This window comes from Biomphalaria glabrata, chromosome 3 (assembly GCF_947242115.1).
Source record: "Biomphalaria glabrata chromosome 3, xgBioGlab47.1, whole genome shotgun sequence".
In the NCBI taxonomy this organism is placed as follows: domain Eukaryota; kingdom Metazoa; phylum Mollusca; class Gastropoda; family Planorbidae; genus Biomphalaria; species Biomphalaria glabrata.
The window spans coordinates 31222317-31236746 of record NC_074713.1 but is presented as its reverse complement, the minus strand read 5'-3'; the positions used below and the strand labels follow the sequence as shown (position 1 = coordinate 31236746).

The 14430-nt window shown below is 39.7% G+C and overlaps 1 protein-coding gene across 12 annotated transcripts in view; it reads left to right on the top strand.

Moving 5' to 3' along the window:
• LOC106073783 (Fanconi anemia group M protein homolog) overlaps window positions 1-14430 on the top strand; it is a 143031-nt gene that overhangs the window by 63675 nt on the left and 64926 nt on the right. For all 12 annotated transcript variants that reach the window (XM_056024523.1, XM_056024520.1, XM_056024522.1 and 9 more), the window contains 2 exons: window positions 5886-5980; window positions 12098-12264. In XM_056024523.1, coding sequence (XP_055880498.1) covers window positions 5886-5980; window positions 12098-12264 — 262 coding nt within the window. The remainder of the gene's footprint in view (window positions 1-5885; window positions 5981-12097; window positions 12265-14430) is intronic.

The window sequence follows — 14430 nt, the reverse complement described above, 5'->3', positions numbered from 1 at the left end:
GGCATTCTACGTGACCTGGAGCTTATGGGGCTTAAGGGACACCTTCCCTGCTTTGTGAGGGAATTCCTAAAAGACGGCAGCCTGGTCGTGCGGTTTGCATGCTGGACTGTCGTACAGATTTATCGATGGTCCCGGGTTCAAACCCTGCCCGCTCCCATCCCCCGTCGTCCTGCGGGAGGTTTGGACTAGGAAGTAATTATCTTCAACTCTGAAGGAACATCCGAAACATGTAAAACAAACATTTTACAAGACCGGAATTTTCAGGTTCGAGTAGGGAACTCCTCTTCTGACACTTATGACCAGGAAATGGGTTTACCCCACGGCAGCATTCTCTCAGTAACCCTGTTCAACATAAAAATAAACAGTATTATAAAGGCTCTTTCCCTTGGCATAGAGTGCTCTCTGTATGTTGATGACTTTGTCATTTTTACACATGGGAAAAACATGAATACTTTAGAAAGAAAATTACAGTTATGTTTAAATAAAATTCAAAATTGGGCAAACGATAATGGTTTTTAATTTTTGGACTCCATAACAGTTAGTATGCATTTTTGTAATTTAAGGGAGCTCAACACATTAAGGAACTTAAGAAGAAATGCCAAAAGTCATTAAACATACTTAGAGTACTCAGCCATACGGCCGGAGGAGCTGACAGAGATATCTTGCTGCTGCTATATCGGAGTCTGATCCGATCCAAATTAGACTACAGATCCATAACATATTGAGCAGCAACGAAGTCTTCTCTGAAAATACTGGAACCAATACAAAATGCTGCCCTGCGTATCTGTCTCGGAGCGTTTCGTACATCACCTATCCCAAGTCTCCATGTGGAGGCTGGAGAACTCCCCATGGACATAAGAATGAAAAAGCTTGCAATGCAGTATATAGTCAAGCCAAAATCCAACCCCACGAACCCTGCTTTCGACTCCATATTTAACACTACAGAGGTAGAACTATACAATCGAAGGCCTAACGTCATACAGCCGTTGAGCCAGTGAATGAGAAAACCCTATTAAAAATTTAACCCCACCCATTGACCATATCTCTAAAATAGAAACTCCACAGAATCCACCTTGGCTAATGAACAAACCCAAATTAAATGTATCCCTCCTTTATTTCAAAAAAGAAATTACAGACCTAATGGATGGAAAGGTCGCGTGTGCCTGCTCCTATCGGAACAAAACAATCTCTCGTAGACTCCCCGATGGATGCTCCATCTTTACGGCTGAATTACATGCAATATCGCTTGCATTAATGGCCGTCAAAGCATCAGAAAGGAGAAAATTTATAATCTGCTCCAACTCCAAATCTGCATTGCACGCTTTGTGTCGGATGAAGACTGACATTGGTACCTAAGAGCCTGAAGCTGTTGGACCATAGGGATGTCATCTTCATCTGGGCATTGAGGGAAACGAAGCCGCAGACAGAGAAGCAAAGAGAGCCCTAAATTATGCGGTGTCAGGAACTCTAATTCCCTGCTCGGACCTGAGACAAAGTATTGCCTCTGCTACCTATCGAGAGTGGCAGGACCGATAGGAGGCTGAGACTCGCAATAAACTCAGGCAGATTGTGGCAATTGTTAGGTGGCGGCCCACATGGTAGCACGACCATGTCCAGATTTAGGATTGGCCACACCTACATCACGCACTATTTTGTGCTGAAGAGAGAGGAGCCCCCACTTTGTGAGTACTGTGACTCTCGCCCCACCGTGGAACATATCCTCATTGATTGACCCAGATACCAGGATGTCAGGGAGAAATTTTTTAGAACACAGACCTTAACACTATTCGACAATGTCGACCCTGGGAAGGTACTGGGGTTTATCCGGGAAGTGGGGTTCTCTACGAAGATCTGATTTATGAATTTGTGAACATGTACTATTTTACATTAGATTTTTACCAAATTATTAAATTTTTACTACCTTTACTATTTTAACTGTGAATAGACCTTGTTTTTAAAGATTTAACTGTATAGAATTTAGCCCTTGTTATATAAAGGGAGTGTGATCCTTAAAGGATACGGGCACGACATTTCCTAAATTGTGCCGATCAAATATCAAATGCTGTTATTAACATTTGCTATTTGTCCTGCTATTTTGTTATAGCAGGATATTGTACTGTAGACACCTCAGAAAATGAATTTTATAAATTCTGAATGCCGGAAATGTTTAACACCTGGGCTCAGCCCCGGACCATGCTAGGGGAAATCAGAGTGCTCCCTCAGACCCTCTGACTGGCTAGTAGGTAAGGTATCTCTCAGAGTTGTAATTTTAGCCATGGCTCGTCTGCCTGGGCACCACTGACAGTCTATCAGTTAATATATTGTGGAAGTGTGGTCGAGAGCCTAAGTGCACTTGGCTTGGCTGCCTATGAAGGGGGCTTGAGGTTCGACACCCGACTCTGGCAGAGTTGTGTTTACTGAGCGCCTGAAGGCAGCACGGAAAAACCTTCTATATACCCCCTCCCCACCCCACCCCCTCTGGTCCACAACTGAGAGTGGACCAAAGCGCTCTGAGCATGCTATAAGCATGAAAGTAGCGCTATAAAAAAACATAATTTATTTATATTAAGTATTATAACAGAACATGTAATGGCAATATGTTAATGTATACTAGTTAACGAGATTTTAAATAACAAAGGTTTGATGATTCGATGATAAAATATAACATAAATGTTGATTATAACAATAAATACTAGATCAGAGCGCCTAAGTTAGGTGAAATTATGCAACAAAGATCTAGTTAGCAGGCAAGCACACCTTAGTCACAGTTTAAACAGTCGGATCTGGGCTCGCGATGTCTACAACCCAATGCCATGGATAATAGCCAAGTAGGGTCCATGCAACTACAGATCAGGCTTGAGTCCAGCAGTCTCAAAACGCGTCCCTGAAGAAGAAAATATGCATTCCTTGTGACCGCCATTCACTTGATTATAATATAAACGACTTTTAGAGTTATAAAATAATAAAGAAATTATAATAAACTAACTTACCTAATACTGGGAAAAAAACAACAAACAGAAAGCTCCAACCAAGAATCTGCTACCCAAGCAAAACAAAAAGAAGCAATGATGCCAACATAGAGCATCCTTAGAAACATCACACAAACTATTATGGTGTACAAAAGAAACAAACCTAGCAAAGAAGTGACTGGCTATCTACTGTCATTACTCCAGAAAGAACCTATCATAAGGTACAAAAGAATGTTGGAAAAAATGACTTGCTGTAATGAACAATCATTACATATATTGTTATAGCCTCCTTCAGTCGCCAAGCGATTATGGAAATGAGATGAATGCCTAGGCATTAGCTATGGACGGAACAATCTCTACCACACAGCAGTTCCCTATTTCCATGCAGCTGATGTATCTGAAGGAATGGCAAGTGCCGATACAGTTTGGGGTCAGTGAAGTCGCAGGCTCTTCCAGGGTGTAAGTAGCACTGAGTGCATCAGACTGCCCAAGGTTCTCCGGCTCCTGATTTTTCCTCATAGTCGACTTCCAAAACGTTTCCCATGATTGGGTAGCAAGGCAGAGGAGGTTTGAATTCGGGTTAGCAAGCCATGGACTCAATATCTGAACCACACTTGAAGGTTAGGAGTTGACTTGGTTGTCATTGCCGCATGGTTTAAGGAAGCATTTTAAAGGTAGTGTAGTGCTTATATCCATTACCACTTCTGGCATCGACAACCGTATGAAACCAATTTTTATATATATTATTATATTAAATATCAATATATATATATTGTAAATGTGTGTGCTAAAGTGCAAAGAAAAAATATGTTGACCCATGAGAAATAAAATCATGGTATGTAGGACTATTTTGTAAGGCATAACAATAATAAGGCTTGTCTTCGAGTTTGAAGATTAGTGAGGAATACAGTATTTCCCGTGGCTGCGCAACCCCAGCTGTGACCTGCATATGGGAGACGAACGTATGCCAAAGGCAGTCTTTTTTGGTGAGCTAAAAGGTGGTCGACGTAACAGAGGCGCCCCACAGAAACGCTTCAAAGGCGTCAACTTTCCTTGGCTGACATAAAAGAGAGCACCTAGCTGCATGCGGCGTCGGAACGAGACAACTGGAGGTCACTCACGAAGGCCGCGGGATACACATTTGAGACCAAAAGAAAATCCGCTGCCGAGGACAAACACAGACGACGAAAAGAAAATCTAAATCGACCACCTGCGGACAATGGTTATGCTTGCCCTGGATGTGGCAAAATATGCAGGTTTGTAAGGCATAGAGTGGGGGAAAATAAGTGATACTAGTTTGGTAAAAGGGGAGGGGGGCATCATAACTGAAACATTCATATTTTTTTTAAAGGTGTGGGGTCAGGAGAAACATACTTCTAAAATTCGCAGGCCCCAAAATGAGCAGGTGGGATCGCATTTATATTGAGCCATTTCAATTAAACGTAACATACATACACTAGATTTCACTGGACAAAAAGGAATTGTTGAAATCCGTCAGTTTTATTGAAATGGCACAAAAAGAGGGGAAGGGTTCCATCCCAAACAGACTTATCGCCTGTGAATTCTATATCACATAGGGCCTATCTCACCCTGCCACTTAAAAAAAAGGTTAAATTTTACTATCTGTTACGGACCGCTTTTAACACCCCCAACCCTTTCAATATGGAATAAGGTTGCTCTCTCTCTCTCTCTCAGCTTTGTGGTTCTTATCCCCCCAAAAATGCTTCACAAAACATTTATCACCAACTTAGTTGCAGTAGCTGTCTGAAGAATACCATATTTGACATATCAACTCCTAATAATATTCATATCTATGGCATCCTTCAGTCGCGAAGCGACTATGGATTATCTCATGAAAATGAGATGAATGCCTGGGCATTAGGTCTGGTCGGAACGATGTCGACAACACATAAGTTCCCCCCACTCCACGCAGCTGATGTATCCAAAGGAACGGCAGTGCCGATACAGTTTGGAGTCAGCGGCGTCGCAGGTTCTGCCAGAAAGTAGCACTGGGTGGTGCAAACTGCCTTAGGGTCGCCAGCTCCTGATTTTTCCTCAGGGTTGACTCCCGAAGCCTTTCCCATGATTGGGTATAGCTGCAAGGCAACAGAGGTTTGAATTCAGAGTTTTCCTTCTCCGTGATGGGAAGCCAGCCATGGCTAACGAGCCCCTCCTGCCCGAAACTTACTGGTTTAGGCGCCAGTTACTCGCCTTTGCCCCTTCTCCTGTTAGTGAGAACAGTTCCGCCGGATTCAATATCTGAGCCACACGTGAAGGCCAGGAGTTGGACTGGTTGTCAGAGGCTATTTGAGACGCATGCCATTAGGAAACATTTTATAGGTAGTGGAGTGCTTACATCCATTATCACTTCCGGCAATGACAACCTTGCCGAACCTCATAATATGTTATGATAAGATAAGATAATTTTATTGATCCAATTAAGTCTACAATTGACAACATCAGCGTAAGTACTGTACAATAACAGAATAGATGAAAAATTTGAACAACATTCATACACATTCACAACCAGCGCTTTATAAATTTGACTTCTATGTACTTCTCGATGACGACAGCTGATCTTGTAATACTCTAACCGAAAGTGGGATAAAGGAGTTTTTAAATCTTTCTGTTTTAGTCCTAATGGAAGGAGACAACCACTTTGTTCAGATCTTATGTAACAGTGGTTTAATGGGTGCAGGTTGTCCTTAAGAATCGAGATTGTTTTGGAAAGGCATCTTTCATGAAAACTCTTTGTAAAAAAAATAAAAAATTTTAACTTTCAAATCCGCCACTTAGTATTCACTTATCAAGTTGATAAATAATTCAGCTTTAGTTAATTTAATAATATGGGTAAAACGTTTAATAAAAAATATTTTATGTTCACTTTAATGAGTGTTTTACATTTTGTTTTCACAGTAATCTTCCTTCTGATGTTAAATGTCAAGTTGGACATCCAAAAATGCAGTGTCTGGAAGAAATAGTTCTAGAACACTTTAATAATTTCAAAAAAAGTAAGAGTCAGTGCTATTCTGAAGCAACTGCATGAGAGTGTTATATTAGGTTATGATTAGGGGTTAGGTGTGTAAAGTTATTTGTATCATCAAAAGGGTAAAGTTTCGCTTCGCTATTGTGGCCTGACTATTAAAAACAAGACTAGAATTTAAAATGTAACAAACTAAACACAGACTACTCTTGGCAGCCTTAGAGAGAGATCGGCTTTACTTTCTGGAGTAGATATTTAACTTAGCGACATTCAACGGTTCCCTTCATTACGTATTAAAGGTCTTGTTCGACATCGTTCAACTTGAGATGGGAACGAAACAAATTTGAACCACACTTATGACCGAACCGAACTAATGTACTGTCCTTACCTTAACCAAACTGAATCAAGATTTGGCAATATTCTTGTAAGAAAAAACAACTTAGTTTTTTGGCAAGATGATTTGACATGAAGATATTTAGTTCTTGGAAAAGTCTCCTGCTGTCTTAAGCAGGCCATATCTTTTACATCTTGTGTGTGCATCTTTTCTGCATCATTTTGGGTTGTCTTCTTTTGGTATAAACTTGAAGGGTGGATTACCATTTCCTTATTGGCCTCCTTCAGTCGTAGAACGACTATGGTTCATCTTGAACACTTTTTCATGTAACTGTGGATTCCTTTTTTAGAGAGACACTCCCATCCACAACTATCGCAGATTAAGGTGGCTTTCGCTTTGATGGTAGAGGTACTGCCTTTTTTTTTGCATGGCACGCTTTTCTTCCAGGGCTGAAGGCCATGTTTTTTCGCTGTCCATAGCTTTCTAGGTCACTTTCTCTCTCTCCATCTAGTGCGGTATACCAATGGTTCCTATCAATGTTCACTGTTTTTAGGTCCTGCTTTATTACATCCACGTAAGGGAGGTGTGGATGACCAGTTTTTCTTGAGCCAGACGCGAGTTGCCCCCAAAGAATGAATTTTGGGATGCGATTGTCCTCCATCCGGCTAACATGTCCATGCCAGCATAGGCGCCTAGTCTGAGGACTGTAAAGATGCTGGGAATACCTGTTCGCAAAAGGATCTCAGTATTGCACACTTTTTCTTTTCATGTGATTTTCAAGATCCTTCGGAGACAGTGCAAATGGAATGAGTTTAGTTTTCTCTTTTGCTTTGTGTAGGTGGTCCATGACTCACTGCCTTACAGTAGCGTACTCAGAACGAATGGCTTGTAGACCTCCATTTTGGTCGCTGTAGTGAGCTTCTGGTTTTCCCAAACTCTTGACCTGAGACTATTGAAAGTCGATGCAGCCTTCCCAATGTTTTTTTTATCTCCTCTTCTAAAAACAGGTCTTTTTGAATTGTAGATCCAAGATAGCAGAATTCGTTTACGGCATCCATCTTGTTATCGTCTATGAGGATTGAGGGTGGTGCTGTAGCAGGTTGTCCCATAACATTTGTTTTCTTATTGTTAATTGTTAGGCCATACTCTTTACAGGCCTGAGAGAAGGAGGACATTAGTGACTGCAGCTCCTCTTGTGAGTGTGCCACTACCGCTGCATCATCTGCAAATAGCATATCTCTTATGAGGGTGGTTCTTATTTTAGTTTTGGTACTCAGTCTGGCAATATTTAGAAATTTGCCATCAAATCTGGAATAGAGATAGATGCCTTCGGTGGATTTGTCAAACGTGTGGTGGACTAGCAGTGAAAATAGTATTCCAAAGAGGCTTGGGGCCAGGACACATACTTGTTTAACTCGGCTGTTTATACTGAAACTTTCAGAGCAGGCATGGTTGAACTGCACAGTACCCATCATATTTTGGTCATAGCAGATAATTTAGTAGCTTGGGTGGACATTTTGGGTTGTCTTCTTTGGGTATAAACGTGGATTAGGGTTAGGGTGGAGTACCATTTACCATTTGTGCCTTAATGAAAGAAACAAAAAGTAGCTTCTGAATGTAGAATTTACCAGAAAAAGTGGACAGATCTCTACCTTTTTTTTTTTTTGGAGCCAATGTATGGAGCTGTTTATGACTGTTTCTATACAGTGTAACATTAAACAGCATTATGAAACAGAAAGATGGTGGCATTCTTAGTTTGACCTGCGAAGAAAAGACTGCAAGATATTAGAAGATTGACAAGAACATTTACTAAGAAGGGACACGAAAATGAGTTAGCGATAAGGGCATACAGAGTTGCTCACATTTTAAGTAGTGAAATGATCCCTTTTTTTGGATGGCAAATGCGAAAATTGGGGGTTGCCATCGGAGATCGAAGAAATGTGTCATAAAAATAAGAACGCAGTTGAAGCTGCTACTCTTTTTTGTATGACGATTAGAATTTAAGCGGAGTTGGAAATGTTTTCTATTTCCGCTGACATATCAAATACCACTCAACTCTTGCTACTTATTCATGCTAAGAAAACCAATTTTAAAATCGCAGAAGAGATAGCTGCTATGAGGAGCTAGCATGGAATCACCACTGACAGAGACCTGTTCAAAGAACTTTCCGAAATCATGGAGGATGTTTCTTTTCATTGTGAGAAATTAGTGGGAGTGATTACTGATACCACCAAAAGTAGGTCTGGATTTCATAGCGGACTGGCTGCAAGAGGAATTTGAAAAGTCAAATGGAATCTCTGTGGCAAGGGGTTGAATTAGAATGATGATGTGTAAAGTTTTAACATTTCATGCATTCAACCACAAAACGTTTAAGAATTTTTTGATAGAAATAGAATCTGAATATAAAGACAATGTGAAGTACAGTGAAGTATGCTGGTTAAGCAGAAGAAAGGTTCTATAACCTTTTTTTGATATGAGGCATAAGCCGAAATTTTTATGACGGAGAAATGAAAGCAAGTGCCTAAAGAACCCTTCATGGTTCTGGTATTTGGCTTTTTAAAGTGACATAACATCGTATCTAAATGAACTCAGCAACAAACTACAAGTAAAACATGTTGATTTCACATGTAATATTTGACATAAAAGCCTTTTAAATAAAATAGCAACTCTTCATTTAGCAGGTGTCGTAATCGATAATTCGTAATTTAGTGCTTTCAGAAGTTGGCTTCTGATAAACTTCCTACATCCCATGAGTTATTGTAAGTATTATATCCACAGGTTTCTAATAAAAGTGCATTATTCTTTATTTAATTTTTTTTTCTGTTAAATGGCGACATGAGTATCAAAAATTAAAATGGGCCTTAACTGAATTAGGTTGGTAGTCTCTATTTTATCTAATAAATTGAATTGAACTTTATAACATGTACCTAGACTTGCCATTATCTAAGTTCATAACATTGAACTAAACTCAAACTTTAGACCTGACTCAACCGAACTGAACTAGACTCATTATCAAACTGAACCAAACATGAACTTTAAAAGTTGGGTTTCATTCCCATCACTAAATAAAACTCCTCAAAAAGGGCAGACTGCGATAATTAGATAGGCAAAGCATCCACCGTTTCTCAGTTTTGGGTAAAGTGTTCAGTACAGTTCTCCTATGGTAACTACAACAGGCTTTATAGAAAAGGCCCAGAGAAGAGCAGGAAGACTTCCGAAATGACCAGATTTTCATCCTGTGAACCATCATCGAACAAATCCTGAAATACCAACAAAGCCTAATGATAAGTTTTGTAGATTTAAAAAAAAGCATTTGATAGTGTCATCACATATCACTGTAGAAATAAGCAACATAAGATGGCATCTTGCAACAATTAGTCAAATTCTGTGACATCTCTACATCAAATTAAGCTGTAGAGTTAGAACAGACAATGGAATAACGTAGTTCTTCAACAATGAGATGATTTTGAGATGTGTATCTCAGCATGAGTTAAACAAGGATGTGTCCTGGCCCCAACCCTCTTTAGAATACTATTTTCACTGCTAATCCACAACGCGTTTGACAAATCCACCGAAGCCATTCCAGATTTGATGTCAAACTCCTAAATATTGCCAGACTGAGGGCCAAAACTAAAATCAGCCACCCTTGCAAGAGATATGCTATTCGCGGATGACGCAGCGGTAATGGCACACACGCAAGAGAAACTTCAGTCACTAATGTCCCTTTTCTCTCAGGCCTGTAAAGAATATAGCTTGACTATTAGCACGAAGAAAACTAATGTTATGGCACCACCTGCTACAGCACCACCCTCCATCCTCATAGACGATAACAAGCTGGACGCCGTAAACGAATTCTGCTATCTGGGATCCACAATTAAAGTTGACCTGTCTCTAGAAGAGGAGATAAAAAAAAAACGCATAGGGAAGGCTGCCTTGACCTTCGCTAGACTCAGTCCAAGAGTTTGGGAAAACCATAAGCTAACTACGCTGACCAAAATTGAAGTCTACAAGGCATGCGTTATGAGTACACTGCTGTATGGCAGTGAATCATGGACCACCTACGCAAAGCAAGAGAGAAAACTGAACTCATTCCATCTGAGATGTCTCCGTAGGATCTTGAATGTCACATGGAAAGAAAAAGTGTGCAATACTGAGATCCTTGCGCGATCAGGTATTCCCAGCATCATTACAGCCCTCAGACAACGCCGTTTGCGCTGGCTTGGACATGTTCGCCGGATGGAGGACAAGCGCATCCCAAAAGTAATCCTCTGTGGTCAACTCGCGACTGGCACAAGAAAAATTACATATATGTAATAAAACGTGATCTCAAATCAGTGAACATCAATCCTGATAATTGGGAAGACATAGCTCTAGACCGCAACAGATGGAGAGAGACAGTGACCAAGAAAGCTATGGACAGTGAAAGTACATGGGTCTCAGCTCAGGAAGAAAAACATACAATCCGAAAAACAGCCAGCTCCTCTACCACCGAAGCAAAAGCCACCTTAACCTGCGCTATCTGTGGACGGGAGTGTCTCTCCAAAATAGGGCTCCACAGCCACATGAGGAAGTGTGCTCTGAGATGAACCATGGTCGTTCTATGACTGAAGGAGGCCAATGATGATCTCTTTCTTCTAGCCATCAACGATGTCATGCAAAAAACAAACAAACTGCATGAATCAATCTGCATTTGGTATTTGGTATCCCATGGCGTTAACCAAACTGAATGACAGAGAGCCTCAATAGAGATACACTCAAAATAATGTTATGTGTATTGAAGAAATTTGCCTTCAAGTAATACTTGTGAAGTTTACATCAGAATGTGGGATTTTAATTTATAAACATTTTTATTTTTAATAACATTATAATATCTTTGTCTACCTACACCAGATCTAGAACGTTTGGTGTTTGTGTTGGGAGCTTTTTCATATATGTGAAATTTTGACAATCAATCATTATACTTATCACTTATTCGGAACAATTAAACATTTTACACTTTTGAAACTACAGCAGTCAGTTTTTCATAATCAATCTTTACTTTGTTTTTTCATCCCTAATCCTTTTATAAAGTTGAATTACACATTTTAAATAATGGAAAATGACATAATAGCACTATTAAGTGTGTGAACTTTTAATTTCTATTTACTTTGGATACGGTCATGTGATCACTCAGAAAAGATGCTCCATCGGTTTCTAGAAACATAGCGAAGGTGTCACAGTGAAGATGTTTTTGTTTAAAGTTAGAGTCAAATTGCTTCACCAAATAGGAGACGAAGTCACAATTCACGATCAAGTCTGGTACAGCGAGTCCAGTGCGAAATCAATTGTGGAACAGTTGAACCCAGTTAAAGTCTGGGATGAGGCAGAGGTCAGTTGTATTTGATACAGCGGTACAGAGTTGATACAGTATTAAGATCAACAGTGAAGCATTTTTACAGTCATTGTCTCTTGTTGCCAATTGTACAGTATTTGCTGTGATTTATTGGACATTTAAGTGTTATGGTATTTTAGAGCCCTGATTTGTCAAGTTGAGTTGGTAGTGTCATGTGGTGCACTTTGCAGAGAGCCTGGGTTTCGAGAGTCTTCTCAGTATAATATAATTTCTGTATTTATATCAACTTAGATTTAACTGTTTGTGTTTCACTACTCAAGTGTTAAATGTCTCAATTGTAATTTAGTGAAACTAATCTAACAATATGTAAAACATGTTTTAATCTATTGATTACTGGTACCTGTACTTAAAAAAACTTTCAGCGAAGTAAATGGATAATTTTCCTTGTGTTAACTTTTTAATTTTTTATTTTTTTTAAGAATCACTTCAGACAAGAGTAATGATTTTTAGCCAGTATCGTGACAGTGTTCAGGAAATAACATCTATTCTTCAACAGCACCATCCCTTAATTAGAGTCATGCCATTTATTGGTCAAGCATCTTTTGGTAAATCTGGCAAGGGCTACTCACAAAAGGAACAATTATTGGTAATTTTTGTGTGTGCTATATTTTAATTTTAACACAATTTCATAGCTAAATATGAAATAGATATATTAGAAGTATAAAAACTTTTTTTTTACTGCAAATTTGAATATTTTGTTGTTTTCATTTTAAGTAAAATGCACTTTATGGAGACTAACAATTGATTTTTCTAGGACAGTTTTCAGTAAAAGGAAATCAAATCAACTTTTACAAAAATAAATAATATTGTTATGGTTATCATAGACGTTGATGTTTTACATGTTTTTGATATTGAAAATAGTTAAGTACATGCTCAAACTTCCTCTGATTTTGGGCTAGCTTTGTTTCTTTTGTTCCCTGTGTTGCACCAGCATGCACAGTCTGTCTCCATGCCTAGCTATTGTGCTATTTTCATTTCATACTTTCATTGATGCCTGTAGTTCTCATGACATCTCTGTAGGCTAGTCTTGGGTTGCCCTTTGTCTCCCTCTGCAAGTTCTGCTTAGAGGATGTATTTAGGATTTCTTCCATCTGACATGCGGGAGCCAACATTGTCTTCTCAGTGTCAAAAGAGCATAGATACTGTGCATAAGAGTATGATTTCCAATACATGTCACTGGTATTTCAGTGATGTCTTGTGCCATGATTTAGTCTTGGTTTATTGTAAGACTAAACTCCTGACAAGCAGCTGCCAAAGCATTTACCAGTTTTTGCAACCCCACCCCAACAAATCAGCCAACATACCACAACATAAAGATTGGTTAAAATATCAATAAGTAAATTATATCATAGATATGTAGCTAATTCTGTTACTGCTGTTTCCGCAAAGATCTGTCACTGGCAATGTCGGAATCCTCTTCCCTCATACAAACCTCATGCTACGCTCTGTTACAACCTCACTAAGTGGTCGACTCCCAGTTGGCCATAGGATTTCCTTGTTTGAGACCCAATTGGTATAACGGACTCCTAAATTCCGTCTTAGCCATTTTTGTTCAGCCTCATTTTAGATTTTTTTTTTAAATTGGCAGCTGACTTCCATTTCTGACATGCATATGTTGCTGTTGGGATGATGATTGTGTTAAGAAGGTGTATTTTTGTCTCAAGTCCAATTGCTTGGCTTGTCCTAATAGGCCACAGCCTTGGGAGAATACTCCCTGTCTTTCCTATTCGGCATGCTACATCATGGTAGGCATCACCCAGCATTTGTTATGATGCTGCCAAGGTATGTGAACTTGTCCAACTGCTCAAACCTGCTCAAACTTTGACTCGCCAAGTCTGATGGTGGAGCCTTTTGCCTTAGTTACCACTCGCAAAATTTTAGTCTTATCCAAGTTTTTTCTAAGGCCAATTTTTGGTGCCTCTTTATCAAGGCTCTCCATCATTTCTTGTATGCATTTATTTGTAGCCCCAAGTAGTGCAATGTCATCAACGAAGTCCAAGTCCGTCATTTGGTTTTGTTCGCACCACAGAATACCTAATGGAGGTGCAGTGGCTGAGTGGTAAAGCGGTCTGGGGTTCAAATCCTAGTGAAGACTGGGATTTTTAATTTCCAGATCTTTAGGTGCCTCTGAGTCCACCCAGCTCTAATGGGTACCTGACATTAGTTGGGGAAAAGTAAGGCGGTTGGTCGTTGTGCTGGCCACATGACACCCTTGTTAACCGTAAGCAACAGACAAAGATGACCTATAGACCACAATGTCTGAAAGGGGAACTTTTCTTTTTTTATGGAATACTGAAGGCAATCTGATTCATTGCTCTCCTCATTATGCAGGCGATGGATAGGAGGAAGAGGAAGGGAGATAAGATGCATCCCTGTCGCACACCTGTCTCAATGCTAAGAACTCTGTTGTTTCTTCTGTTTTAATGCAGCAACTAGATAGACTGTATAGGTGTCGTAGAATTTGGACGAATTTATCTGGGATGCCATATTCTTAAAGTAATGCTTAAAGTCTATGAAACTGATCATTAGCCATTGTTGGTACTCGAGGCTTTTCTATGATATTTTGTAGAACGAAGCTTACTCTTCTCTTAGCCTCTTCTCTACAGAATGTTGAAGCGCTTCTCAGCAGAACAGTGCAGAAATTTTTTTCTGGGACAGAGGAGGGTAATGCCCTAATTGTTGCAATCTGCCAAGTTGCCCTTTTTAAGACGCTTTACAATCACTCCTTTTTGCCAGTCCTCAGGGACTTAAG